Source organism: Macaca nemestrina, chromosome 9, assembly GCF_043159975.1.
Source record: "Macaca nemestrina isolate mMacNem1 chromosome 9, mMacNem.hap1, whole genome shotgun sequence".
Classification (NCBI taxonomy): domain Eukaryota; kingdom Metazoa; phylum Chordata; class Mammalia; order Primates; family Cercopithecidae; genus Macaca; species Macaca nemestrina.
In genome coordinates this window covers 31709595-31737077 of record NC_092133.1, presented here as the reverse complement: position 1 = coordinate 31737077, position 27483 = coordinate 31709595, and the positions used below count along the sequence as shown (strand labels likewise).

The 27483-nt window shown below is 42.8% G+C and overlaps 1 protein-coding gene across 4 annotated transcripts in view; it reads right to left on the bottom strand.

Moving 5' to 3' along the window:
• The window catches only part of ARMH3 (armadillo like helical domain containing 3), a 223436-nt gene that overhangs the window by 168019 nt on the left and 27934 nt on the right, over positions 1-27483 (bottom strand). For all 4 annotated transcript variants that reach the window (XM_071069235.1, XM_071069234.1, XM_071069233.1 and 1 more), the window contains exons 5-14: positions 25472-25579; positions 20466-20558; positions 18982-19056; positions 18779-18865; positions 10337-10393; positions 9199-9242; positions 7466-7526; positions 5735-5781; positions 5133-5208; positions 2022-2115 (exon numbers count right to left, since the gene is read on the bottom strand). In XM_071069235.1, coding sequence (XP_070925336.1) covers positions 2022-2115; positions 5133-5208; positions 5735-5781; positions 7466-7526; positions 9199-9242; positions 10337-10393; positions 18779-18865; positions 18982-19056; positions 20466-20558; positions 25472-25579 — 742 coding nt within the window. The remainder of the gene's footprint in view (positions 1-2021; positions 2116-5132; positions 5209-5734; positions 5782-7465; positions 7527-9198; positions 9243-10336; positions 10394-18778; positions 18866-18981; positions 19057-20465; positions 20559-25471; positions 25580-27483) is intronic.

Below are 27483 nucleotides of genomic sequence, written 5' to 3'. Positions count from 1 at the left end.
AGATCACGCCACTACACTCCAGCCTGGGCAACAGAGTGAGGCTCCATCTCAAAAAAAAATAAATAAATAAACAAACAAACAAACAAACAAACACACACAAAAATTAGCCGGGTATTGTGGTGCATGCCTGTAATCTCAGCTACTCAAGAGGCTGACGCATGAGAATCACTTGAATCTGGGAGGCAGAGGTTGCAGTGAGCCAAGATCACACCACCACACTCCAGCCTAAATGACAGAGCAAGACTGTCTCAAAAAAAAAAAAAAAGATATTTTGGGATTTGGCTTTCAATTCTAAACAGATCCAATTTGCTACCATACATATGACTAACAATGGCACCTCCCTGTCATAGTTCTGTACTGTTTATACTGCCTGGAAATGTTACTGCCACAGGTAGTATATGAAAACTTAAAGGAGAGAAAGAATAAAGAAGGTCATTTCACATACAAACAGTGGGGAGGCAAAAAGAAAGGATCAAAGTTGGATTGTCTATACTTCTTTTTTTTTTTTTTGAAACGGAGCCTCGCTCTGTTGCCCAGGCTGGAGCACAGTGGCCGGATCTCAGCTCACTGCAAGCTCCGCCTCCCAGGTTTACGCCATTCTCCTGCCTCAGCCTCCCGAGTAGCTGGGACTATAGGCGCCCGCCACCTCGCCCGGCTAGTTTTTTGTATTTTTTTAGTAGAGACGCGGTTTCACCGTGTTAGCCAGGATGGTCTCAATCTCTTGATCTCATGATCCACCCGTCTCGGCCTCCCAAAGTGCTAGGATTACAGGCTTGAGCCACCGCGCCCAGCCCTGTACTTCTTTACCCAAAATAAGTTCAATCTTTGAGCTACAACATCAAATATTAACATAAATTGTTTTTAGGTTACAATATTCCACCAAACACACTCAGCCTATAATAGACCTCAAAGTTTTTGGCAAAAATTCATAATTTCTTTTCTGTTGCCTTTTTCTTAGGTTCCAGCCATAAGATTTATGAAGGGGAAATTTTCACTGTTGTTATTTTGAGGGAGAGAAATCTTACATATCCACCAAACTCCCAATTATAATACACTCAAAGCCTGTCATTTCCAACTGGGAGTGGCTGATAGACACATACAGTGAGTGAATGCCAGGTTCACATTCTCATTCATTTATTCAACGAATATTTATTAAGCAAGTACCATGCTGGGCACTACGCTGGGCATATAGTAGTAAACAAAATAGATAAGATCCTGCTCACATGTTTGGGTTATCAGTCTACACTATCACTGATCTTAGGCAAACTGCTTCATTTCTCTGGCCTCAATTCCCTCACTGATCAAATGGTAACATCAGATAACTTTACTATTTTACATTCATTTCAGGGCTTTATAATCACAAGGTGGCATTTTTCACAAAATATCTCATCTGAGCCTCACAAGAACCCTGAGAGTGTGGCAGGACAGGCATTACTGACCTTTCCGGTCTAGCACTCCATGCCTCTACAACTACTCCCTGAGGAGTAAAAGCTAGAGTTATGTAAGCTTATTTTACAGAGAAAATAACTTGACTGTCTTTTTCCAAAGTTTTCTTTGGAAATTTAGGAGGCCTGAAGGATAGTACTACAGACAAATTTAGTGGAAAAAATTAACAACTACGTTCTTTGTTCAGCACAGTTATGCTCACTCTGAGAGATCTAAGATCATATTAATCAAGAAAAGCGGCCGGGCGCGGTGGCTCAAGCCTGTAATCCCAGCACTTTGGGAGGCCGAGACGGGCGGATCACGAGGTCAGGAGATCGAGACCATCCTGGCTAACACCGTGAAACCCCGTCTCTACTAAAAATACAAAAAACTAGCCGGGCGAGGTGGCGGGCGCCTGTAGTCCCAGCTACTCCGGAGGCTGAGGCAGGAGAATGGCGTAAACCCGGGAGGCGGAGCTTGCAGTGAGCTGAGATCCGGCCACTGCACTCCAGCCCGGGCTACAGAGCAAGACTCCGTCTCAAAAAAAAAAAAAAAAAAAAAAAAAAAAAAGAAAAGCAAAGTGGTGGTGGGCTCACCATCAGAGGAAGGTGGTGTAGTCCCAAGTGGTGTGACTGGGGTTGCAGGAGCAGGACTGACAGGGGTCGTCACCAAGCCCATTTCTGGATGGCTCTGAAAAAGATACACAGATGTGTAAGAAAACAGAAAATCCAGTTCTCCCTGAGTATCAAGTGCCTAATACCAATAAGGACTGGTATTCCAGACCTTATAATTTTTTTTTGAGACAGCATCTTGCTATGTTGTCCAAGCTGGTCTCAAAATCCTAGGCTCAAGGGCTCTCCTGCCTCAGTCTCCTGAGTAGGTGGGACTACAGATGCATGCCACTGTGCCCCTAGTCTCATAATTAGAAAGCTCACTGAGGCCGGGCACGGTGGATCACATCTATAATCCCAGCACTTTGGGAGGCCGAGGCGGGCAGATCACGAGGTCAGGAGATCGAAACCATCCTGGCCAACACGGTGAAACCCCATCTCTACTAAAATACAAACAATTAGCTGGGCATGGTGGTGCATGCCTGTAGTCCCAGCTACTCGGAAGGCCGAGGCAGGGGAATCATTTGACTCCAGGAGGCAGAGGTTGCAGTGAGGCGACATCACGCCACTGTGCTCTAGCCTGGTGACAGAGCAAGACTCTGTCTCAAAAAAAAAAAGAAAGAAAGCTCACTGAGGAGGGACTACTTCTGCATTTAGTTCTCATGAGTACTTGATTACAGTTGATGCTTGCTAATCTCTAATAAGCTCTGTGTGCTAATTTATCTTAAGCAACTAGGTTTCCATTACATAAGTTTTTCTGTGGCACCACAGAAATTAAAAAAATTAAAAACTGGGGTAAACAAATATACAGAATTACTCTACAAGAGAGCAGAGAACATTTGCAATCCCATCCAGACCTGGGATCTCATCAGATCAACCGAAAACACATCAATAGGCTGTTCTGATAACCACATAATTGACTAGTAGATGTAGATGAGTCAAGGGGATACCAGGTACTATAAAAAGAACTATTCAGCTGGGTGCAGCGGCTCACACCTGTAATCCCAGCACTTTTGGGAGGCTGAGCCAGGTGGGTCACGAGGTCAGGAGATCAAGACCATCCTGGCTAACACGGTGAAACTCTGTCTCTACTAAAAATACAAAAAAAAAAAAAAAAAAAATTAGCCAGGTGTGGTGGTGGGCGCCTGTAGTCCCAGCTTCTCGGGAGGCTGAGGCAGGAGAATGGCATGAACCTGGGAGGCGGAGCTTGCAGTGAGCTGAGATCGCGCCACTGCACTCCAGCCTGGACAACAGAGTGAGACTCTGTCTCCAAAAAAAAAAAAAAAAGAGCTATTCAGATGCGGCCTTCCTGTTCCACAACAAACAAAAGTGTGTGTGCCTTCATTGGGAGGCAAAGACAGAGAGAGACACCCAGTAGGGACCAAAACAGATAACTCTTCCGTCCCTGACCTTTCTTAGCCATTCCTCCCACATCAGCTCTTGAGAATTAAGCTGAGTGACAGCTGTTTTTAACTTCCCTTTTCTTCCCTAACAGCTTTACCAGCACTTTACCTTCCTCACCTCTTCCTTTAAAATCAGTTATAGGATTTGGAGAGCAGATAAGAAACAGAGTGAAAATAATAACTAAAGTCTCTATGTTATCAGTCATGAAAACTCATAAGTGTTCTATGAAGCAGATCTCAAACTAGCATGATGCTTTTTAAGCATGACCTTATTTTTGTGTGAAAATTCAAATCAATAGATTCCATATACATCTACCCTTTGAGAAAAAGCATAAGCAAACTTTCCCTTAAAAGAACTCTACATACATATTTTAAACAGTCTGGCTTTAAGATAAAAACACTTCATCAATTTTTTAAAAGGGCTTTTTTTTTTTTTTTTTTTTTTTTTGAGACGGAGTCTCGCGCTGTGTCACCCAGGCTGGAGTGCAGTGGCGCGATCTCGGCTCACTGCAAGCTCCGCCTCCCAGGTTCACGCCATTCTCCTGCCTCAGCCTCCGAGTAGCTGGGACTACAGGCGCCCGCCACCACGCCCGGCTAGTTTTTTGTATTTTTAGTAGAGACGGGGTTTCACCATGTTAGCCAGGATGGTCTCAATCTCCTGACCTCGTGATCCACACGCCTCGGCCTCCCAAAGTGCTGGGATTACAGGCTTGAGCCACCGCGCCCGGCCTAAAAGGGCTTTCATGGACAGCTCTTGAGTTCTCGGTCTACTTTAGTCCTCTTCTATGCCAATTACTGCGGCTATCCCTCAGGCATGTGACCCATCGCTCAGTATTCTGGGGTTTTTTTTGCTTTTTATTTTGTTTTGTTGTTTACTTATTTATTTTTCCTTGAGATAAGAGTCTCACTCTGTCACCCAGTCTGGAGTGCAATAGTGCAATCTCGGCTCACTGCAAGCTCTGCCTCCCAGGTTCACGCCATTCTCCTGCCTCAGCCTCCCAAGCAGCTGGAACTACAGGCACCCACTACCACGCCCAGCTAATTTTTTTTGTGTGTGTATTTTTAGTAGAGACAGAGTTTCACCATGTTAGCCAGGATAGTCTCAATCTCCTGACCTTGTGATCCACCCACCCCAGCCTCCCAAAGTGCTGGGATTACAGACATGAACCACAGCACAGGGTCCGGCGCTCAGTATTCTATGACTTCCTTTCAATGTATATAAACCACATTATCTGTTAACAGCTAACTTTAACCTGGCCAAGATATTTTTTATTTTTTTCCTCTGGAAATTGGTGAGATAATAAGATGAGTGGTTTGGCCTATTTTATCTCCAGTTGTAATTCCATAGTGGTGTGGAAAGCAGAAAGCCCAATATAAAAATCCACATAGCAGATAATACCAGGGATTTCTAGTGAGCAAAATGAAGTCATCACAACTCATTTGCATTAACAGGATCAGTAAACTGTCCAAAAAAACTAACTTTGCACGTTATTAGACTCATTTCAGCACTGGATGGAAACATACATAGTTGAGGACAGCACGAAACAAAGGCAACTGATTCAACCCTTGTTACCACCACTTACCAATGCAAAGCAGGGTTTAAACAAGTACAGACAGATATGCTTTTCAATGGAATGAATCGGTATGAAACTTAGGGAGAAAAAAAAACACTGGGATTTTTAATGTAACCAACCTGAGCTAATACTGTGATGAAGTTGCGATTTAAATGAACAGCTTCATAAAGTGCCAGAAGAATGGCCTCATTGGTTCTAAAGAGAAAGAGAATAAATTAGAGTGGCTTTTATACTGGGGGAGTTAAAACAATATAACCATGAAGATAAGATTGGATTGCACCCCAGCACCTCATTATCAATTCCTTTGCATTTCTAAAGTTCCCCTTTACTCGCCATTTGGGCATATGCAAAAGTGTATAGGCAAGAGTTAGGGCCTTCACTTTAATTCCTTAGGAGCAGTTCTCATCTACTTCATTATCTTCCCTCTGTTTTTCCACCTCAACCCAGTTAAGTCCTCAACTGGCTCAGACACCCATCACTCTTTTGTTTCATTGCAGAGATAGGCTGGCAACAGTTGTCAGCTTATTGTCACCCAATACATATGAAAAACAGAAATGTCTAAGGGTCCATTATTGTTCAAAACCCATGAAACATTGGAAAATCACCAACAAAAGCATGACTCTGTAAAAGATTAACAAGAGGTTACACTGCACATTCTCATATCCAGCAGGATAGCCCACACTAAAGTCCCAGTCACTGCACAAGAATGTCAGGCACTTACTGTACTGAGATTTTCTCATGTGCATCTGCTATGAACATGCTGCCCACCTGTGGAAGAAAAGGGGAATTGCAGACTTATAGCAGGAGGATATGAGAGGAGCTTTGTGCCTAGAAGCCTTTCATCAGTGAAAGAAACAAGCTGCTTCCAGCTGGGGAGAACTTGGAACTCCGGGCCATAAGTCACACACACCAAAACCAGCCCACTTTGAAAATCTTAAAAGACTCATAAGTAATAAATGAAATAATGAGAATCCTACTAAATCATCTTGCCTTAAAAAGGGCCTTAAAAGAAAAAGCCTAGTACTTTTGTCCAACTCTCCTTTTCAGTGTGTAAGTTTAGTCACTCTGACAGTTAACCTGCACATCCTCATCACTCTGTATCTTTCCTAGAAGTTGCTTATTTGAAGTCAGAAACTAACCTAGGAAAAACTTCACAAAAGCAGGCTGACTTCAGCCAACATAGAGCTATCTTTGGGAACAATATTTGGGTTTCAGACCAAAGCTGTCTATATGAGATCCACTCTCCATTTTTCAGATAACAAAATCTTTAGTTTGTGTCCTAGTCAGAGCAAGTGAATAAGTAAATGGAGTAGGCTGCCTCTAATGTATATGATATCAGAGGCACTAAGATGACTACTCCCCCTAAAAAATACCTCTTCCACTTCCTTAATTATGCTTGAAACTATACACAAACCTATGCTGCTAGAGCTTCGTATGTCTGGTACAAAACTTTCTGAAAACTTGACTGAAAGGCAGAGATGTCTGGGAGCAGTATAATTGTATCTAATTCATTTAATCAAACACCAATACAAAACCCATACTTCTCTGGCCCCTGAGAGAGTTTACTCATTTACATTTTGGAGTTAAAGCGTTTATCAGGCCCCTCCCTGAGAACAGGCTGAGAAGGCAGAAGGAACAATTCATAAGCAGTGGGGGAAAAAAATTGCAGAAGTGGAGGAGGAGAGGGGGCAACTGCTTCTTGCAATTAACCAAAAAATTGTCTTGCCCTAGAACTGATTACTTGGATAATAATGCCCAGAAGATAGACTTTCTGAATCTGCCTAGATTCTAGAATCTCCTAGATTTCTCTCTTCAAAATCAGCCCCAGATTATCTGGTACCAAATGCCAAGAAACCTTGCCCTGGAGTCTTGTAAACTGGACCAATAACTTCCCCAAAATTCAGACCTCTACGCCCAAACCCTAAGCTATTAGAAGAGTGGCCCAGATCTACTGCACAATCGCTCAACCCTGGAACCAGCTATGAGGACCAAACAGCCATGGCAGACAGCAAAGGTGCATTCACGGGAGGACTCAGATCCAAACCCTACTATACTGTGTTCCACAAGGTCAGTGCCCAAACGGAGCCAACTCTTCAGGAAGCAAATTCTAGCTTAACGTGTACCTTTTCTTTAGCCTTTAAAAAATTAATTAATTAATTAACTAATGTGGAAAAACGAAGTACCAGAGAAACCAAAGCTCTCCTTTCCCCTATGTCACTTGGTTTTGAATCTCACTAAAGGTACATCGAAAGTGGGGATTAAAAAAAAAAAGAAAGAAAGAAATTCACTAAAGGAAATACACTCCCCAAGAAAATCTGCTCTGAGCAGCCTCTCTCGTCATCATGCCATCACTTCAAATATCTGAACTTCGAAGCCCAATTTGTCCACCCCTGCAGACAACACTGTTTCTGTTTTTTTCAGGAGAAAAAAACAAAAAAAAAGCAGGACTTACCATATTTGTTAAAGCAGAGAAGAAACCACTTTGGTGTTCTTCTTCCTTGTCTTTATACTGCCTAAACAAAAAGAACTAAATTCAACTTTAGGATTATTTATCAAGTATGTCTTTGTCTTTGGCATTTGGGGTAATCAGGGCAAAGCCTCCCCCCCTTTTTTTTTGACACAGAGTCTCACTCTGTTGCTCAGGCTGGAGTGTAGTGGCGTGATCTCGGCTCACTACAAGCTCCGCCTCCCAGGTTCACGCCATTCTCCTGCCTCAGCCTCCTGCATCCGGCGCCCGCCACCACGCCCGGCTAATTTTTTGTATTTTTAGTAGAGACGGGGTTTCACCGTGTTAGCCAGAATGGTCTCGATCTCCTGACCTTGTGATCTACCTGCCTCGGCCTCCCAAAGTGCTGGGATTACAGGAGTGAGCCACTGCACCCGGCCAGGGTGGAGCACTCTTAAAATTCTCTGACTCCAGAAAACTAACGCATCATGACAATCAAGCATTACGACAATCCCTGCAAGCTAAGAGGCACCTGTCTGCTCTTGAGGTAGTGTGTACCAAAATGCCTGGTTACTTTGGGAGAGACTTAGACTTAGAAAGCAGGCTGCAAAAGTGCCCTAACATATAGCTGATCCAGTTATTTCTTTTTGTTTTTTTTTTTTTTTTGGTTTTTTTTCTTTTGAGACAGAGTCTGGCTCTGTCACCCAGGCTGGAGTGCAGTGGCCGGATCTTAGCCCACTGCATGCTCCACCTCCCAGGCTTACGCCATTCTCCTGCCTCAGCCTCCCAAGTAGCTGGGACTACAGGCACCCGCCATGTCGCCTGGCTAGTTTTTTGTATTTTTTTTTTAGTAGAGACGGGGTTTCAACGTGTTAGCCAGGATGGTCTTGATCTCCTGACCTCGTGATCCGCCCACCTCGGCCTCCCAAAGTGCTGGGATTACAGGCTTGAGCCACCGCGCCCGGCCTCCAGTTATTTCTTAAACAATCTATTACTTGAAAAGTGTGACAGTAAAATTACTTTAGGGCTAAAACACTGAAAATCTTGTTTCTTTTTAAAGGAGGAGGAAGGAAATCAGTAAACTAAACTCTCTGGAGAGATGGGACAGATTTGAAGTTCTGATACCCAACTGTGTGTGAGAAAAGTCTAGAGAGGAGCATGAAAGATCCTGCCTGGCCCTTGCCAGGATTAGGGATACTTCTGGTCTCCATTCACTAATGTCAGATCCTTCCAGCAAAAGGGAAAGCAAGCATCGATGAAGGGAGCCCCCAGGAGAAACAGGGACTCTGGGAAGTTGAGGTTTATTCCCAATAAAAAAGAAACATCTGTCAAACTAGGGCTTAATATACTTTCTCCCTTTATATATTTTTTAAGATGACAAAAAAGCAGTCTCCACAGCCTTTTTTATATATTTGTATGATACACTGGACTAAATGGAAGTGCCCACTTGTGGCTGGAAGACTAGTTAAAATGCTCTGTAATAAAATACCAAGAGTTGCAAAGGAATGTGCCTAATTGCCTTAAGAGACATTAACCTAGTGGCTACTTTTCCCCTGGTGTTAAAAACAATCCCTGCTAAGGCCATCAAGCAAAGCTAGAGCAAATACATCTGCCAGGGCCTGTACCTCTGAATACTCTTGGACTAGGTAAGGGAATTTCACCCAAGAACTCTAACAAAACTCGAACAACCAATTCAAATGAAAATCAGACCCCCTTCCATTCTGGAAAGGTGGACTTACCTGTTGTACTCAGATAAAGCCTGAGCAATTACAAGCCCCATTCCCTAGAAGGGAAAAGATAGCATAGGTGAAATAAGACAGCAGCCTTTGAGGGTTGGTGATGATGCTAGAACTAGGTCAGAAATAACACTAATTAGCCCAGGAAGTCCTGCCTGAAAGTTGGCGACAAGGACAGAAATTCTGAAAGGCACTGTCAAAGCATCAAAAGGAAGTTCTTTGGGAAGATTTTTCTTATCTAATTATCTTAATGTTCCCAGGTACAATTAAAATGGATAATCAAGCAGTGAAACAGACCAGGGCCCAGATTGTTGACAATTTCACTGGGATCATTTTCACTCTGAAAGACAAGATCCAGTTAGAATCTTCAAACAAAAAGCCCTCAAATGTCTCCAAAAACAGCCATAGCAAAGTGACAATGAGTCCATGCTAAACGAAGGTGCACATAGATAAGCTACTTTCTTTCAAGCCACAGGAATGTAAAGGGAAGTAGCATCCAATACACGTTAAAGTGACTTATCAACTTCCCTGAGAACCTCTGATGCATAACACAAAGATCAATTAAGGCCACAGCATGAATCATGTGTGCATTTTTTTCATAAAGGAAATTGTAAAGAAGGAATAGGGTAGGATGCAAAGGGAATAAAGCAAGACACCTGGTCATCTTCTTCCTCCCTATATTCAGAGATCAGATATTATTTCCCAAACTTTCAAGGATATATACAGTAGATACAGATCATCCCCATGTTTCAGCTTCACCAAGTCAGGCTATAAATACTATCTGGTTAGTTCTAAAAGAAGGAATCTCCCATCATTTAGTCATCTAAGGTTTCTTATTCTTGAATGTGTAATTTATTAACTTTGCAGGATAATCAACTTCAGCACACTATAACATGAAACATAACCACTTCATCATGATTAGCAAGCAAATGTTCCCTCAAATCTTCCTTCCATGATAATAAGTCAGAAGACAGTAAAACAGTAGCACTGATGCACTAAAAAGAAATATTAATTCCCTCTCTATAACCAGATGAAATTGACAGAACAGCCCTCTGCTCTCTGTTCTAAATGTACTTTCCACTGAAAGTAATGCCACCGAATGCAAATAAGTAAGACAATACACAAGGATCCAGATACTCACATTGAGTGTGGCCTCATCATCCACGATAGATAGCTTCACAATATAAGGATTCACAGACTGTTAAATAAGAGAAGAGACTCCAGGTAAGTCTGACCTAGTTAAGAAAACCCGTTAGCTATCTTTAAAGTGTTAACAAAAATGCTCTATAAGGCCCTCTACAGTGATGCTCCTGATACACAGTCCCAATCCACATTGCCTGCTGACTCCTCCCATTTCCAGTTAATTTCTCAGTGTGTCTGGGCATTCATCAAGTGTACACACAAATACACATACACACCTCAGTTCTGTTCTACCTGTATTTTCCCTTAGGCTGAATCAGTGCAGGCCCTATGTCCACCACTTCTACCATCTTTCCCTCTTACTTGCATCTAAAAAGTAAGTGAATGCTCCACAACACTCACTTTGTCCTACCCTACCAATAATTTACTAAGTCCATAGGGATAGCCATCTTTTGGGGAACATAAAAGCTTGCCATAAGGCACATATTTATAAGTTGTTAACTTATATTTTCATCCCAAAGGCTTCCTAACCATTTCACAAACTATATGCAAGGACTGATTCACCCACCCGTAAAACAAAGCCACCTTGGGGTGGAAGGTGGCAGCTGCTTAACAGCCAGAGAGGCCGTTTATGGAGATCTGATACCCAAATAACGCTGCAGGGAGAACTGAAAAAAAGGATGTAAATACCCAAACAACAATCTGGTCAGGACACTGGGATTTAATGATTGTCCCATCACTTAGAGCACTGGAAGAGTTCTCAGGTTTTTCCAGACCCAATCTCAGTCGGGCAGCATAAGAAAATGGTCATATATTTAAACTCATAAAGCAATTGGATCATCTCCCACAAAGGGGATGAGAACCAATGACCTTTCCTTACACATATAGGACATGAGGAAAGATTTCATATAGATCAGGCACCAATTCTAATCCAGGAGAAGCAAGGAACAATAGTTCTCAGACTGGCAGTTTCTACAGCTACCAAAAAAACTCATTACTGAGAAACTTGAAAACTCAACTGAAAGGCTCATTCCCCACACAGACCTATTCAACTGAGCTTCTGAGGGCATCTTTCGCATGTCAACTGGGAACAGAGAAAGAGACAGCTTTGCTTTCTTAACAGCCCAAATGTTTATAAGGTTTACTGCAACACAACTTAAGGTGTAAAACCCACTCCATTTGTTACTTGATCTGACAGAAGGAAGGCTCTCAACACTTCTTCCTACAACCAACAGTCAAATTCTGCTGATTCTACAGACCTCAGGGAAGCTCCCATGCAAGTGGGTCCTCGGAAAAGAAAATCAAGCAAAAGTGGCTGACTTAGATTGATGACAGTAATACTAAAAAGAGCAGACCACTATTTCTTGGCATAATTTTTGAAAGTTCTAATCACTCATCTTCCCAAAAGAAGACTGTTTTAGGTTTTAGTTTTTTGTTTTTTTGTTTTTGTTTTGAGACGGAGTTTCACTCTTGTTGCCCAGGCTGGAATGCAATCGCACGATCTTGGCTCATCACAACCTCCGCCTCCCAGGTTCAAGCGATTCTCCTGCCTTAGCCTCCCAAGTAGCTGGGACTACAGGCACATGCCACCACACCCAGCTAAGTTTGTATTTTTAGTAGAGATAGGGTTTCTCCATGTTGGTCCGGCTGGTCTCAAACTCCTGACCTCAGGTGACCCACCTGCCTCGGCCTCCCAAAGTGCTGGGATTATAGGCGTGAGCCACTGCACCCAGCCTGTTTTAGGTTTTAATCGGGGTCATCTGATTTCCAAGCAAACATTTGCATTCTAGTTCTTCTGCTTATTAATTGTGGCAAATTAGGCACATAAAGCTAAGTTTCTATTTCCTCATCTGTAAAATGAGGATACAGGTTGAGTATCTCATCTAAAATGCTTTAGGGCTGGACACGGTGGCTCATGCCTGTAATCCTAACACTTTGGGAGGCCATGGTGGGAGGATCACTTGAGGCCAGGAGTTCAAGACCAGCTTGGGCAACATGGCAAAACCCTATCTCTACAAAAAATTTAAAAAGTTAGCCGGGCATAGTGGCACATGCCTGTAGTCCCAGCTACTCGGAAGGATGAAGTGTGAGAATCACTTGAGTCCAGGAGGTCAAGGCTGCAGTGAGCTGTGATCACGTCCTTGCACTCCAGCCTCGGTGACAGAGTGAGACCCTGTCTTGATCAATCAATCAAACAAACATTTGGGATAGAAGCACTTATGATTTTGGATTTTTTTAACATGTTGGAATATGTGCATTATACTTACCTGTTAAGCATCCCTAATCCAAAAATCTGAAATGCTCCAATGAGCATTTCCTTTGAGTGTCATGTTGGTATTCAAAAAGTTTCAGATTTGGGGCATTTTGAATTTCAGATTTTCAGATTAGAGATGGCAACCTGTATTTTCTTCTCCTGGGGTTGCTATAAGGCTTAAATGAAGTAAGACACATCAAATCCTTAGCACAATAGCTGGTACACGCTATAGGCTTAATATTTGGTACAGGTAGCTGTATTTTTTCTTCTTTTACATTATTATCACATTCAAAGGAAAGCTCTTTAAGAAAAAGGGCAGTGTGGGAAGAAAAGGAACAACTTGCAATTAGACATAATAAACAATATGGTAATTTCTGAGAAATGTCATGCTCGAGGAAACAGTTGGGATCTGAGTCACTTCATCTCAGGAGACTTGGCCAGCCTAGAAAGCTAGGATCTTAATGTTGTGAAAATTTCTATTTTACCAGAGGCCTATTATTTAAACTATACCCCTGTTGTACTGATCACTTTTTAAAACTGGAGGAAATCTACTTTTCATCTATAAGACAGAATTACAAACTCTGTGAGTCTTCACAGTATCACTCTAATAGGGTCCTGCCTTTATTTGATTGCAGGTACACTTACCGTTTTCCATTGCTCTTCCCTAGACCTTTTTTGGGGGCTCTTTTGTCTTTTTAGATGAAATTATTAAAGTGGAACACATTACTTGAAGTGAGGAAGAACTACACATTTACTACATGGTATCTTTTCCATCACTTTTATTCCTTAAGTCCAACAACTTCTTCACTTTTTCTGTGCTTAGTTGGGTACCCAGCCTCGCTGTGCCTTGGTACCTTTCCGGAAAGGTTACAACGTACCCCATTGGTCATGAGATTGATTGTGCTGGTGGCTAGAATGCTATTCTCCCCAGCACACTCTCTCACGCTAGTTTGCACAGAATTTCATCAGCTTCTGTTTTGCTATGTTTATCTGGAATTCTTCATGTTCCTGTCAAAAACCTTCCTACTCCATGATCATCAGGCTTCCTTAATGGTTTCTGGTGAATGATTTATATCAAAAGCCGCAAAGCCCAGATAAATTAGGCCCACCAGCTCGCCCTTGCCCGCTATATTAATTCTTCTGGGGGCTTCTGAAAGACTAGAGATGCATACTTCATTCCAGAAATATGATTCTCTCCAGTTCCTTGGCCATGTCCAATAGTTCAGGCTGACATTTCAGAGAGCCCTACTGAGTTGAGCCAGGATTCAGATCACAATCAGCGAAGCCAAGCCATTGCCTCAGAGTGGCCTGCATCCAGCAGAATGGTCCGAAAATATTCATTACTGATGATAGTGTGTTCCCATCACATATAACCCTCACCTCTCTTTAACTATTCTCAGCATTTTTCCATAGCTATTTTTCTTGCTATTGTAATAAGGCCCCAGAGGCTATTACACATGACAGAGATCAAAATGGCTACCATGCCAGCCCCTCCAGATCATCAGTAAAACGGGTGTTGGGAATAAATTTCATATTTATTAGGAGCTCTACCTACCATTCATCAGTTCCTCCAAGACAATGAAAGCAATCAGAAACTGGAATTTATAACACATTAACATTGCTCTGCATATTCTAGTCCCTCTTTAAGTATTCCTTTCTCAAAGCCTCCCCTTCTTCCATATCTCTTCTTATAAGAATAAGCTCCAGATTTTGTTACCCATCACTTTCAACCTGGCCAAATAAAGCCTAACTAGGAATCATATCAATAATCACTAGGTGGCCGGGCGCGGTGGCTCACGCCTGTAATCCCAGCACTTTGGGAGGCCGAGGCGGGCGGATCACAAGGTTAGGAGATCGAGATCACAGTGAAACCCCGTCTCTACTAAAAATACAAAAAATTAGCCGGGCGCGGTTGTGGGCGCCTGTAGTCCCAGCTACTCGGGAGGCTGAGGCAGGAGAATGGCGTGAACCCGGGAGGCGGAGCTTGCAGTGAGCCGAGATCGCGCCACTGCACTCCAGCCTGGGCGACAGAGCGAGACTCCGTCTCCAAAAAAAAAAAAAAAAAAAAAAATCACTAGGTGAAGATCCAGAAGCTCAAAAAAGAAAATTCTCTCTCCAGCTGGCCCAGTTCTCACAGTACCGCTATTTATTAAGTGAAGAAAGTCAGGTTGCCTCAGTGCAGCTCCTGACTTTTGGGTTCAGTAAAGTACTCCTAGTGCCCAGGACTCAGTGCCAAATGCTTCCTACTCCTCAAAAGCAATCTCCAATGAAGCCCAATGAAGCCCAATGAAGCCCTCAGTCTTCCTTGAGTGGTCCCCTTCCTTTTCTGTGTATTCTGCCTTTTGAAGGGAATCAAGTATATGTGCCAACCCAAGTATAAATCTCTGGGTTCTGCTCTTCTCTCAAAAACCTATAAATCTGCACCCTGATTAATTCAGGGGCCAAAAGAACTCCAGAACTCCTATGAATAAGGCATTGTCTTCAATTTTTCATTAAAATCAGAAGGAGTTTCTATGCCAACAGTGATACTTACATAAGCAGACTGCATAAGGAGATGTGATATACAGTCATGTGCCGCATAAGGACATTTTGATCCATAATGGACTGCATATACTATGGTGGTCCCATGAGACTATAATGGAACTGAAAAATCCCTATAACCTAGTGACATTTTTAGCCATTATCACATAGTGCAACGCATTCATTACTCATGTATTTGTGGTGATAACAATGTAAAGAAACCTACTGTGCTGCCAGTCATATAAAAGTATAGCACATACAGTTATCAGCCAGGCACGGTGGCTCACTCCTGTAATCCCAGCCCTTTGGGAGGCTGAAGTGGGCAGATCACTTGAGGGCAGGGGTTCGAGACCAGCCTAGGCAATATGGTGAACTCCATTTCTATCAAAAATACAAAAAGTTAGCTGGGCATGGTGGCACACGCACATACAATCATGCATAGTACCTAATACTTGATAATGACAATGATCGACTATGTTACTGGTTTATGTGTTTACTATACTATACTTTTTTTTCTTTTGAGATGGAGTTTTGCTCTTTCACCCAGGCTGGAGTGCAGTGGTGCGATCTCAGCTCACTGCAACCTCCACCTCCTGGGTTCAAGTGACTCTCGTGCATCAGCCTCCCAAGTAGCTGGGATTACAGATGCACATCACCATGCCCAGCTAATTTTTGTATTTTTAGTAGAGATCGGGTTTCTCAAACTCCTGACCTCATGTGATCCACCCGCCTCAGCCTCCCCAAGTGCTGAGATTACAGGCATAAGCCACCATGCCCAGCCTACACTATACTTTTTATTGTTATTTTCTAGTGTACTCCTTCTACTTATTTAAAAAAAAAAGTTAACTGTAAAACAGCTGAAGGTGGGTCCTTGAGCAGGTATTCCAGAGGAAGGCATTACTATCATAGGAGATAACAGCTTCATGTGTGTTATTTCCCTAAAGACCTTCCAAATGTGGAGGTGAAAGATATTGATCATCTGGACCCTGTGAGGTCAGGAGTTTGAGACCAGCCTGGTCTCAAATATGTCAAACATGTCATCTCAAACATGACAAAATATAGTACAATGTGTTTCTGTTTTAAGCTAACTGTTATTACAAGAGAGTTAAAAAGCTTTAAAAATTTTTTAAAGTTTATAAAGTAAAACAGTTACAGTAAGTTAATTTATTATGGAAGAAAGAAAAAATTTAATAAATTTAACGTAGCCAAAGTGTACAATGTTTATAAAGTCAATAGTTGGCCAGGCACAGTAGCTCACACCTGTAATCCTAGCATTTTGGGAGGCCGGGGAGGTGGATCTCTTGAGGTCAGTTCAAGACCAGCCTGGCCAACACGGTAAAACCCTGTCTCCACTAAAAATACAAAAATTAGCCGAGCATTGTGGCAGGTGCCTGTAATCCCAGCTACTTAGGAGGCTGAGGCAGGACAATCACTTGAACCTGGGATGCGGACACTGCAGTGAGCTGAGATTCCGCCACTGCACTACAGCCTAGGCAACAGACCAAGAGTCTGTCTCAAAAAAAAAAAAAAAAGCCTATAGTAGTCTACAGTAATGTCCTAGGCCTTCACATTCACTCACCACTCACTCACTGACTCATCCAGAGCAATTTCCAGTCCTGCAAGCTCCATTCGTAGTAAGTGCCCTATTCAGGTGTATGATTTACAGTTTCTTTCATGCTTCATGAAGATCAACAACTATTTTATATCTCTTATACCATACCTTTTCTAGGTTTAGGTTTTGTGTGTGTGTGCGTATTTTTGAGACAGGATCTGGCTTTGTCACCCAGGCTGGAGTACAGGGGCGCGACCTCAGCTCACCGTAACATCCACCTCCCTGGCTCAAGCCACCCTCCCACCTCAGCCTCCTGAGTAGCTGAGACTTCGGGTATGTGCCACCATGCCTGGCTAATTTTTGCATTTTTAAAAATATAGACGGGGTTTTGCCATGTTGGCCAGGCCAGTCTCGAACTCCTGGGCTCAAGCAATCCACCAGCCTTAGCCTCCCAAAGTGCTGGGATTACAGGCATGAGCCACCATCCCCAGCCTTAAATTTTTTTGTTTTTTAAAGACAGGGTCTCACTCTGTTACCCAGACTGGAGTGCAGTGGTGTAATCATGGCTCACTGTAGCCTCAAACTCCTGGACTCAAGCAATTCTCCTGCTTCAGCACCTCAAGTAGCTGAGACTACAGACCCATACCATCACAACCAGCTAATTTAAAAAAATTCTTTTTTGTAGAGACAGTGTCTTACTATTTGAGTAAGACTGGTCTCAAATTCCTGGCCTCAAGCGATCCTCCCATCTCAGCCTCCCAAAGCACTAGGATTATAGGTGTGAATCACCATGCCCAGCCTAGATATGCTTAAATACATAAATAATTACTATTGTGTTATAATTGCCTACAGTATTCAGTACTGTCATATGTATAGTCATATGCTATCCAGGTTTGTAGCCTAGGAGAAATAGGCTATACCATGTGGCGTAGGTATGTAATAGGCAATACCATCTAAATTTGTGTAAAGATGCTCTCTCATATTCACATGACAACAAAACTGCCTAATGGCACATTTCTCAGAATGTATCCTTGTTAAAAGACACATGAGTATACAAAAATTAAATCTTTCTAAACAGATGCACTAGGTCAGTGGTTCTCAATCCTGGGCTAATCATCATACTCAACAGGGGAACTTAAAAAAAAAAAAAAAAAAATTCCCAGGTTCCTGTTCCCACCACCCCCAAAAGACTGATTTACTGTGTCCAGAATAAGATCCAGAAATTTTTTTTTTCCTTTTTTTTTCGAGACAACATCTCACTCTGTCACCTAGGCTGGAGTGCAGTGGTGCGATCTGGGCTCACTACAAGCTCCATCTCCCAGGTTCATGCCATTCTCCTGCCTCAACCTCCCAAGTAGCTGGGACTACAGGCACCCACCACCACGCCTAGCTAATTTTTCTGTATTTTTAGTAGAGACGGGGTTTCACCGTGTTAGCCAGGATGGTCTCGATCTCCTGACCTCGTGATCCACCTGCTTCGGCCTCCCAAAGTGCTGGGATTACAGGCGTGAACCTGCATCCGGCCACAATATTTTCTTTTTAAAAAGTTCTAGGCCAGGCGCAGTGGCTCACACCTGTAATCCCAGCACTTTGGGAGGCCAAGATGGGCAGATCACTTAGCATTGGCAGTCTGAGACCAGCTAACCAACATGGAGAAATCCCATCTCTCCTAAAAATACAAAATTGGCCAGGCGTGGTGCCACATGCCTGTAATCCCAGCCACTTAGGAGACTGAGGCAGGAGAATTGCTTGAACCCGAGAGGCGGAGGTTGTGGTGAGCCAAGATCATGCCATTGCACTCTAGCCTGGGCAACAAGAGCGAAACTCCGTCTCAAAAAAAAAGTTCTTAGGTGATTCTAATAAGCTGGGTATGGGAATCACTACATCAGGGAGTATTTACTCACTTAATTAGAAGTTGCATCACAGGATTCCTTTGAAAAACTAGATCCTCTGCTCTATGCATTTAATATAGGATTTTTAGAATCTGGATTATCAAAATTAATCAATATACCATTTATCAAGAACATGTCTTCTCTATTAAGCAAAGTCCTTAAGGAGGGGCCACATTAAAGAGGATTATAGGAAGATAATGACTATCCACTAAGGCATCCAGTTACCTCATATTTTCTATAGTTCACCAGCAAAGCCAAGAGGACGACAGCATCATACCCATGCTCCCTACGGCTTGGGGGATGGGAAAGTATCTGTAACAAGAACCAAAAATGCATGAGACTGCTAACTCCTGGTTCCTGGGAACACAGAGAAAACCTGAAGAGGTGGTTTACCCCAAAGAGAGGAGGTAACAAGGGAACTGACCTACCTGTAAAATTGCTTCAAATATGCTGTTGATCATTACATACTCGAGAATAGTGTTCTGGCTGATGTTATCCGTCACCTGAATGTAATAAAAGGCCTTTTAAAGTCTGTACTGAGGTATTCTGATATCTCATGTAATCTCCTCCCCTAGCATCTAAGAGAAACAGAAATATTAAAGTATTTGTACTAGATAACTTAGCAGACCTTTCACAAGTGTCCCTTAAGTCATGAAAGCCTGAATAGACAGACACAAGGGTAGGAAATCAGCAAGTTAAAATTTCCTAAGTCTTTGAACTCCTCATTGTTTCTCTCATATCCTCACATATGCATTTGCTTAACAGTTTCTTGGGTTTCATTCCTCAAGTGCACAGGAAGAGGTTTATGAATGCAGAAGTCTTCAAGAGGTGGCAGGGAAAGGGACCCTCCTAAGTAAATAATCAATACCCCACCCTCCTTCCACTAGAAAGTACAGGCAGCCTACAGTTATAAAATCAAAGCTACCCAAGTGCAGTGGCTCACACCTGTAATCCCAGCAATTAGGGAGGCTGAAGTGGGTGGATCACAAGGTCAGGAGTTCAAGACCAGCCTGGCCAACATGGTGAAACCCCATCTCTACTAAAAATACAAAAATTAGCCAGGCATGGTTGTACCTGCCTGTAATCCCAGCTTCTTGGGAGGCTGAGGCAGGAGAATTGCTCAAACCCAGGAGGTAGAGATTGCAGCGAGCCGAGATCACGCCATTGCACTCTCTGGCCTGGGCAACAGAGCAAGACTCCGCCTCAAAAAATAAATAAATAAAAGCCAAAACAAGTAAAAATACTCAGAATCGGCTGGGCACAGTGGCTCACAGCTATAATCCCAGCACTTTGGGAGGCCAAGGCAGGTGGATCACCTAAGGTCAGGAGTTCGAGCAGATGGATCACCTAAGGTCAGGAGTTCGAGATCAGGCTGGCCAACATGGCGAAACCCCATCTCTACTAAAAATACAGAAAAAAAACAAATTTGGTTGGACTTGGTGGCACATGCCTGTAATTCCAGCTACTTGGGAGGCTGAGGCAGAACTGCTTGAACCCAGGAGGCAGAGGTTGCAGTGAGCCGAGATCATGCCATTGCACTCCAGCCTGGGCGACAGAGCAAGACTCTGTCTCAAAAAAAAAAAAAAAAAAAAAGGCTCAGAATCACAAGAACTATTTCCAAATAAGACCTGATGAGGACAAGTCTGACAATCCAGAAGACAGTAGCTCTCCTGAAATGAAACTTCTAAAGTAAAATATCACATAGGCTGCAGGCTAAAAATACCAGTAGTTGCTCCAAAGAGGAAGCAAAAGACCATGTAGCTAACTTCCTATACATCCAGACACAAGGGAGTGATGTAATACCCCCGTTGAGAATATTTTTTCTCTTTTTCCTTCTATCTGTGGGCTCAAGTATTCAAACAGGATTGCCCCTCCTGTCAATTAATACCCTTGACAAACATAGGTCACTTACGGTCACTAAGCAAAGGAGAAGTTTCAGACATAAACTCTTCAGACTTTCAGAACCTTCTGCACAAAGCAATGAATCCAAACTCTCCATCAAGTTCTGAGAAAGAGAACCAATAAGTATTAAACTATACCAGATAACACCACACCTTTGTCTAACTCCGGATTATGTTATACAGGAGTAATGTGAATAACACACAATGAAGCAAACATATCATTTCCTTAGGCCTAGGCCTTACAAGATTAGATAAAGAAAAGGAGAACTTTTTCTCAGGCTGGGGTTGCTAAGAAAGAAAAATAGGAACACTTCAAAATCTAGCTTTAGTGAGAAAAATGCTTTATAACAATTGCACAAGACAGTAAAGAAGTCACTGTTCTACTAAATGAATGGATGTTTGCAGTCTGTCATCCCCATATAAACCTTTAGATTACAACGAAGGAAATAAAAAAAGAGAAACCTAATGGTTAAATAATTGTATATGTTTCTTTTTTTTTTTTTTTTTTTTTTGAGACAGAGTTTCACTCTGTGAGCCAGGCTGGAGGCAAGGCATGTTCATAGCACACTGCAACCTCAAACTCCTGGGATCAAGTCATCCTCCCACCTCAGCCACCCAAATAGCTAGGACCACAGATGTGCGCCACCACACCCGGGTATTTTTTTTTCTTTTTCTTTATAGAGACAAGGTCTCACCATGTTGCCCAGGGTGGTCTCAAACTCCTGGGCTCAAGTGATCCTCCTGCCTCGGCCTCCCAAACGGTTGGCATTGCAGGTGTGAACCACCATGCCTGGCAAGTTTCATTATTTGGTAAAGAAAGCATAACATTTGATTCAGGCACACTGAATAAATGAAAAAGAAACAGTATCATTACAGGCTATCACTAGCCATATACACTATCCAACAAAGCTAACTTGTGTCCATCGTGGTCTCCACTTGGCAATGCAACTGGAATTTATCACTTGCACTAAAAGCCAGCTGACAGACTCAAACTAATCAAAAGATGAAACCCTTATATACTACGATAAAGGGAAGATGAAAAGAAATATTCTACATTAAACGAGGGAGGAGAATGGATGGAGAATAAGGATTTAAGCGTGCTGGAAGGCCAAGGTAAGCTGCTTCAGTTCAATTCAATAAATATGTGAGCATCTACTCTGTGCTGAATATTGTGCTTTAAAAGAATATAGGAAAATACTAAGACCATGACCCTTGCTCCCAAGGTGCTTTTAGTCTAATGAGAGAGAAAAACAAGCCAACAGTTTCAATTCAATGGTTACTATGACCAAAATATACATAGAGGAATGGAATTTGCTCTAAAGTCACCTATTCCAGGACCCCTTGGGAGTGAGTTATATTTTGAAAATTCAATAGGAATTGGGGAGGAAAGGAATTCCAGACAGGTATTAGCATCATCAAAGACACATAAGGAAAGAAATGGCCCTGGTGTGGGGCTGGAATAAAAGTAGTTTGGTTTTAAGGGAGTATAAAGAATGACGCACAGTGGTGAGATAAAAGACTAGTCAGTGAAACCCCGTCTCTACCAAAAATACAAAAAAAAATTAGCCAGGTGTGGTGGCAGGCGCCTGTAGTCCGAGCTTCTCGGGAGGCTGAGGCAGGAGAATGGCATGAACCCGAGAAGTGGCGGAGCTTGCAGTGAGCGGAGATCGCACCACTGCAGTCCAGCCTGAGCGACAGAGTGAGACTCCGTCTCAAAAAAAAAAGACTGGAGAAGTAAATATGGTGCAGATTATGAAAGTTTTATAAGTCTAACTAGGGAGTTTGGTCTTCATCCTGTTAGTGACAGCAGACTAAGGAAGGATTTTAAGCAGGAAAGATGAGTGTAAGATATACACACTAATACCACACAGTTGTGGTGTCAGTGTGGATGATGGATTTAAAGATGGTAAGCTTGAAAGGATAGAGACTAATAAGGACTAATTATCAATTTCCTGAGACAGTTTCCATGTCTTATTTGCCTCTTGTATCCTCAGTGCCTGCCTCAGGGCATATAGGGGCCCAACAAATATTTGTCAAAAGAATGAATGGGCCGGGCGCAGTTGCTCACGCCTGTAATCCCAGCACTTTGGGAGGCCAAGGTGGGCAGATCACCTGAGGTCAGGAGTTCGAGACCAGCCTGGCCAACATGGTGAAACCCTGTCTCTACTACAAATACAAAAATTAGCTGGGTGTGGTGGTGATGCCTGTAATCCCAGCTACTGAGGTGGCTGAAGCAAGAGAATCACTTGAACCCGGGACAGAGAGGTTGCAGTGAGTCGGGATTGCACCACTGGACTCCAGCCTAGGTGACAGAGTGAGACTCCATCTCAAAAAAACAAAAAAGAATGAAGACATCACTGTAATAGTTCTGGTGAGAGAAAGAATAACAGAGATGGTGGGAACAGAAGAAGACAAGTATGAGGAATATGAACTGAGGTAAAATTAGCTGAACTTGGTGATCGTCTGGAAATAAAAGATGAGGGGACTTCTCATCTTTTATCTCCAGATGATCACCAAGTTCAGCTTGGGGCCTGTGAAGACAGCTGCCCCCATTCTGAAAGGGAATGAATGAGGAAGAAGAGATGCAGGAGAAACAGTGAGCTCCATTCTAGATATATCAAGCAAGAAGTACTTATGGGATGTGTCAGTGAGTACATTCAGCAAGTACCTGCAGAGTATACAACTCCGAGATCATGAAAAGAAGTTAAGGCTAAAGACAGAGACTTAGCAGTCACCAACATACAAGCAGTAGTTACAACTATGAGAATGAGGAGCTATCTGGGATTTTACCACGACATATATATGAACTGCAAAAGGCCAGAATTTAAAAATACCTCTAAGTATTAAAGCTTTGTATATTCATAATTATATATTAATAACTTTTTTTGTAACCTAATCATTATAAGGATTCTCTGGTATACAGATTTATTTTAAATTTAATGAGTGATAGAAGACTGTTCTTCAAAGTTCAAACAACATTTATACAATATAGTGTCCAGGCTGGGCGCGGTGGCTCACGCCTGTAATCCCAGCACTTTGGGAGGCCAAGGCAGGTGGATCACGAGGTCAGGAAATCGAGACCATGCTGGCTAAAATGGTGAAACCCCATCTCTACCAAAAATACAAAAAAATTAGCCAGGCGTGGTGGCGGGCGCCTGTAGTCCCAGCTACTCGGGAGGCTGAGGTAGGAGAATGACGTGAACCCAGGAGGCAGAGCTTGCAGTGACCCGAGATTGCGCCACTGCACTCCAGCATGGGCGACGAGCAAGACTCCATTTCAAAAAAAAAAAAAAATATATATATATATATATATATATATATAGTGTCCAACACTGCAAATCATATATCTGACAAGGGACATATTCAGAATACGTAAAGAACTCCTATAACTCAACAATAAAAGATACCCCAATCTAGAAATGGGCAAAGGATATGAAAGACAATTCTCCAAAAAAGTAAAGACAGACAAAAACAACTGTTGACATAATGTGGAGAAACTTGAACCCTCATACATTGCTAGTGAAATTATAAAACAGAACAGCCACTATGGAAAAATGGTTTGGTAGTTCCTAAAATGTCAAATATAGAGTTGCCATGTGACCCAGCAATTCTACACCTAGGTATATGCCCAAGAGAATTTAAAACATATGTGTGGCCTGAGTGCAGTGGGTCATGCTTATAATTTCAGCACTTTGGAAGGCTGAGGCAGGAGGATCACTTGAGGCCAGGAGTTCAAGACCAGCTGGGGCAACACAACGAGACCTCATCTCACAAATAAATAAGAGCATACATCCATACAGAAACTTATACATGAACGTTCATAGCAGCATTATTCCTAATAGCCAAAATGTTGAAAGGACCCAAATATCTATCAACTGAGGAATGGATAGACAAAATATAGTATCTCCATCCAAAGGAATATTATTAGGCAATAAAAAGGAATGAAATACTGATACATCCTCTAATATGGATGAGCCACAAAAACATTATGTGAAGTAAATGCCAGACTCAAAAGGCCACATATGATATGATTCCATTTATATGAGGTGTCCAGAATAGCTAAACCCATTGAGACATAAAGCAGATTAATGCTTGCCAAGGGTTGAGAAGAGTGGAGAATTGGGAAATGACTGCTAATGGGTACAGGTTTTCTTTCTAGGGTGATGAAAATGTTCTGAAATTAATAGTGATGATAATTGTAGAATTCTGTGACTATACTAAAATCCACTGGATTGTACACTTTATTTATTTTCTTCTTTTTGAGACAGGGTCTTGCTCTGTTGCCCAGGCTGGAGTACAGTGGCATGATCTCGGCTCACTGCAACCTCTACTTCCCAGGTTCAAGCAATCCTACCACTTCAGCCTCCCCCAACTAGCTGGGACTTACAGGCACGTGCCACCATACCCAGCTAATTTCTGTATTTTTTGTAAAGACTAGGTTTTGCCATGTTGCCCACACTGTTCTCAAACTCCTGAGCTCAAGCGATCCGCCTGCCCTGGCCTCCCAAAGCACTTGGATTACAGGCATGAGCCATGGCGCCTGGTCAGATTGTACAGTCTAAAAGGGTGGATGTATCCTATATGAATTTTAAGGCTGTTATTTTAAAAAGATAGTGTCAAACAGCAGAAATAAAAATTCTGATAAAATCAAAGTAATTGTGTTAAATAAGCTTAAAGTTTAGAATTAAAGTTAGCCTTATATGTTAATTTGTTATATTTTATTTAAATTCATAAATGTTCTTAAGAATGTATGATCATATGATGATACAAGTAACAAAATAAACTATTCGGTCTTTATCCTGCAGGGAAAGAATACCTCCATTCAAATTTGAATTGAAAATTGTCCTTTATTCAGACAAAGCAAATCTGTTAAATACAAATAACCAAATGCAAGGCCAAATTCAATCATCTGTGTCTTTCTGAGTCTAAATCTTTGAGTACGTTTGTCTGCTGACAGTGTCCATGAACAGCTGTCAGAAGCTACCATCCATAGGCACATCTGCAGCTTATGCCTCACCTTCATGCACAGCTCCGCCTTGTCAAAGCCCATCAGCATGTTGATAATGTCAAACCCAGAGGTAGACTTATTCTTTTGATGGACTCCTCGAATGAGTGCGCACAGGGTCTGCAGAAATGAGACAAAGAATTCTTTCTGGAGAGGAAGTCTCAAAACTAGAAGGACACTGGGTCTGTACACCCACATTGCAGCCTCATCCTTACACAGCTGACACTCAATACATTCAATTTCTCTGAGCTCTGAGCTCCAAAACACGGTCTGAGTTTTTGTGGGGTTTTCTGTTTGATTCGGGTTTTTGTTTTTTTGGTTTTTTTTTTTTTTTGAGACAAGGCCTCACTCTTCACCGAGGCTGTAGTGCAGTGGCATAATCACAGATCACTATACCCTTGACCTCCTGGGCTCAGGTGATCCTCCCACCTCAGCCTTCCAAGCAGCTGATATGACAGGTGTACTCCACCACACCCAGTTAATTTTTTTATTTTTTGTAGAGACAGGGTCTCACCACATTGCCCAGACTGGTCTCCAACACCTGGGCTCCAGTGATCCTCCTGCCTCAGCTTCCCAAAGTTCTGGAATTAGAAATGTGAGCCACTGCGCCCAGCCCAGTCTGAGTCTCAACATGTGCAAAATCCAGCAAATAAAAGAGGAACAGCAACTGAGACTATTGTCATCCTCATTTTTTATTTTCTTGTCATCTTGTTTTTAAAAATTATAAGGCAGACTGGGAGGTGATATTCAAAGATTAAAAATAGTTCTTGAGTTCGATCATGGGATTAGTGGAGTTTTCCTTTATTTAAAATGAATTTTGGGGCTGGACGCAGTGGCTCACGCCTGTAATCCCAACACTTTGGGAGGCTGAGGCAAGTGGGTCACCTGAGGTCATGAGTTCGAGACCAGCCTGGCCAACATGGTGAAACCCAGTCTCTGTTAAAAATACAAAAAATTTGGCCGGGCGCGGTGGCTCAAGCCTGTAATCCCAGCACTTTGGGAGGCCGAGACGGGTGGATCACAAGGTCAGGAGATCGAGACCATCCTGGCTAACCCGGTGAAACCCCATCTCTACTAAAAAATACAAAAAACTAGCCGGGCGAGGTGGCGGGCGCCTGTAGTCCCAGCTACTCGGGAGGCTGAGGCAGGAGAATGGCGTGAACCCGGGAGGCGGAGCTTGCAGTGAGCTGAGATCCGGCCACTGCACTCCAGCCTGGGTGACAGAGCGAGACCCCGTCTCAAAAAAAAAAAAAAAAAAAAATACAAAAAATTAGCCAAGTGCGGAGGCACATGCCTGTAATCCCAGCTACTTGGGAGGCTGAGACAGGAGAATTGCTTGAACCCAGGAGACGGATGTTGCAGTGAGCCAAGATCGCTCTATTGCACTCCAGCCTGGGCAACAAGAGTGAAACTCCATCTTAAAAATAATAGTAATAGGCCGGGTGCGGTGGCTCAAGCCTGTAATCCCAGCACTTTGGGAGGCCGAGACGGGAGGATCACGAGGTCAGGAGATCGAGACCATCCTGGCTAACACGGTGAAACCCCGTCTCTACTAAAAAGGTACAAAAAAAAAACTAGCCGGGCGAGGTGGCGGGCGCCTGTGGTCCCAGCTACTCGGGAGGCTGAGGCAGGAGAATGGCGTAAACCCGGGAGGCGGAGCTTGCAGTGAGCCGAGATCCGGCCACTGCACTCCAGCCTGGGCAACAGAGTGAGACAGAGTGATCCTGGCTCACTGCAACCTCCACCTCCTGGGTTCAAGTGATTCTCATGCCTCAGTTTCCCTAGTAGCTGGGGTTACAGATATTCACCACCACGCCCAGCTAATTTTTGTAGTTTTTTAATAGAGACAGGGTTTCACCATGTTGGCCAGGGTGGTCTTGAACTCCTGACCTCAAGTGATCCACCCTCCTCAGCCTCCCAAAGTGTTGGGATTACAGGCGTGAGCCACCACGCCTAGCTGACAGTTTTTATAATTATTTTTAATAACTACAACAGTTAAGTCCCTATATAATAGCCAATTGCTT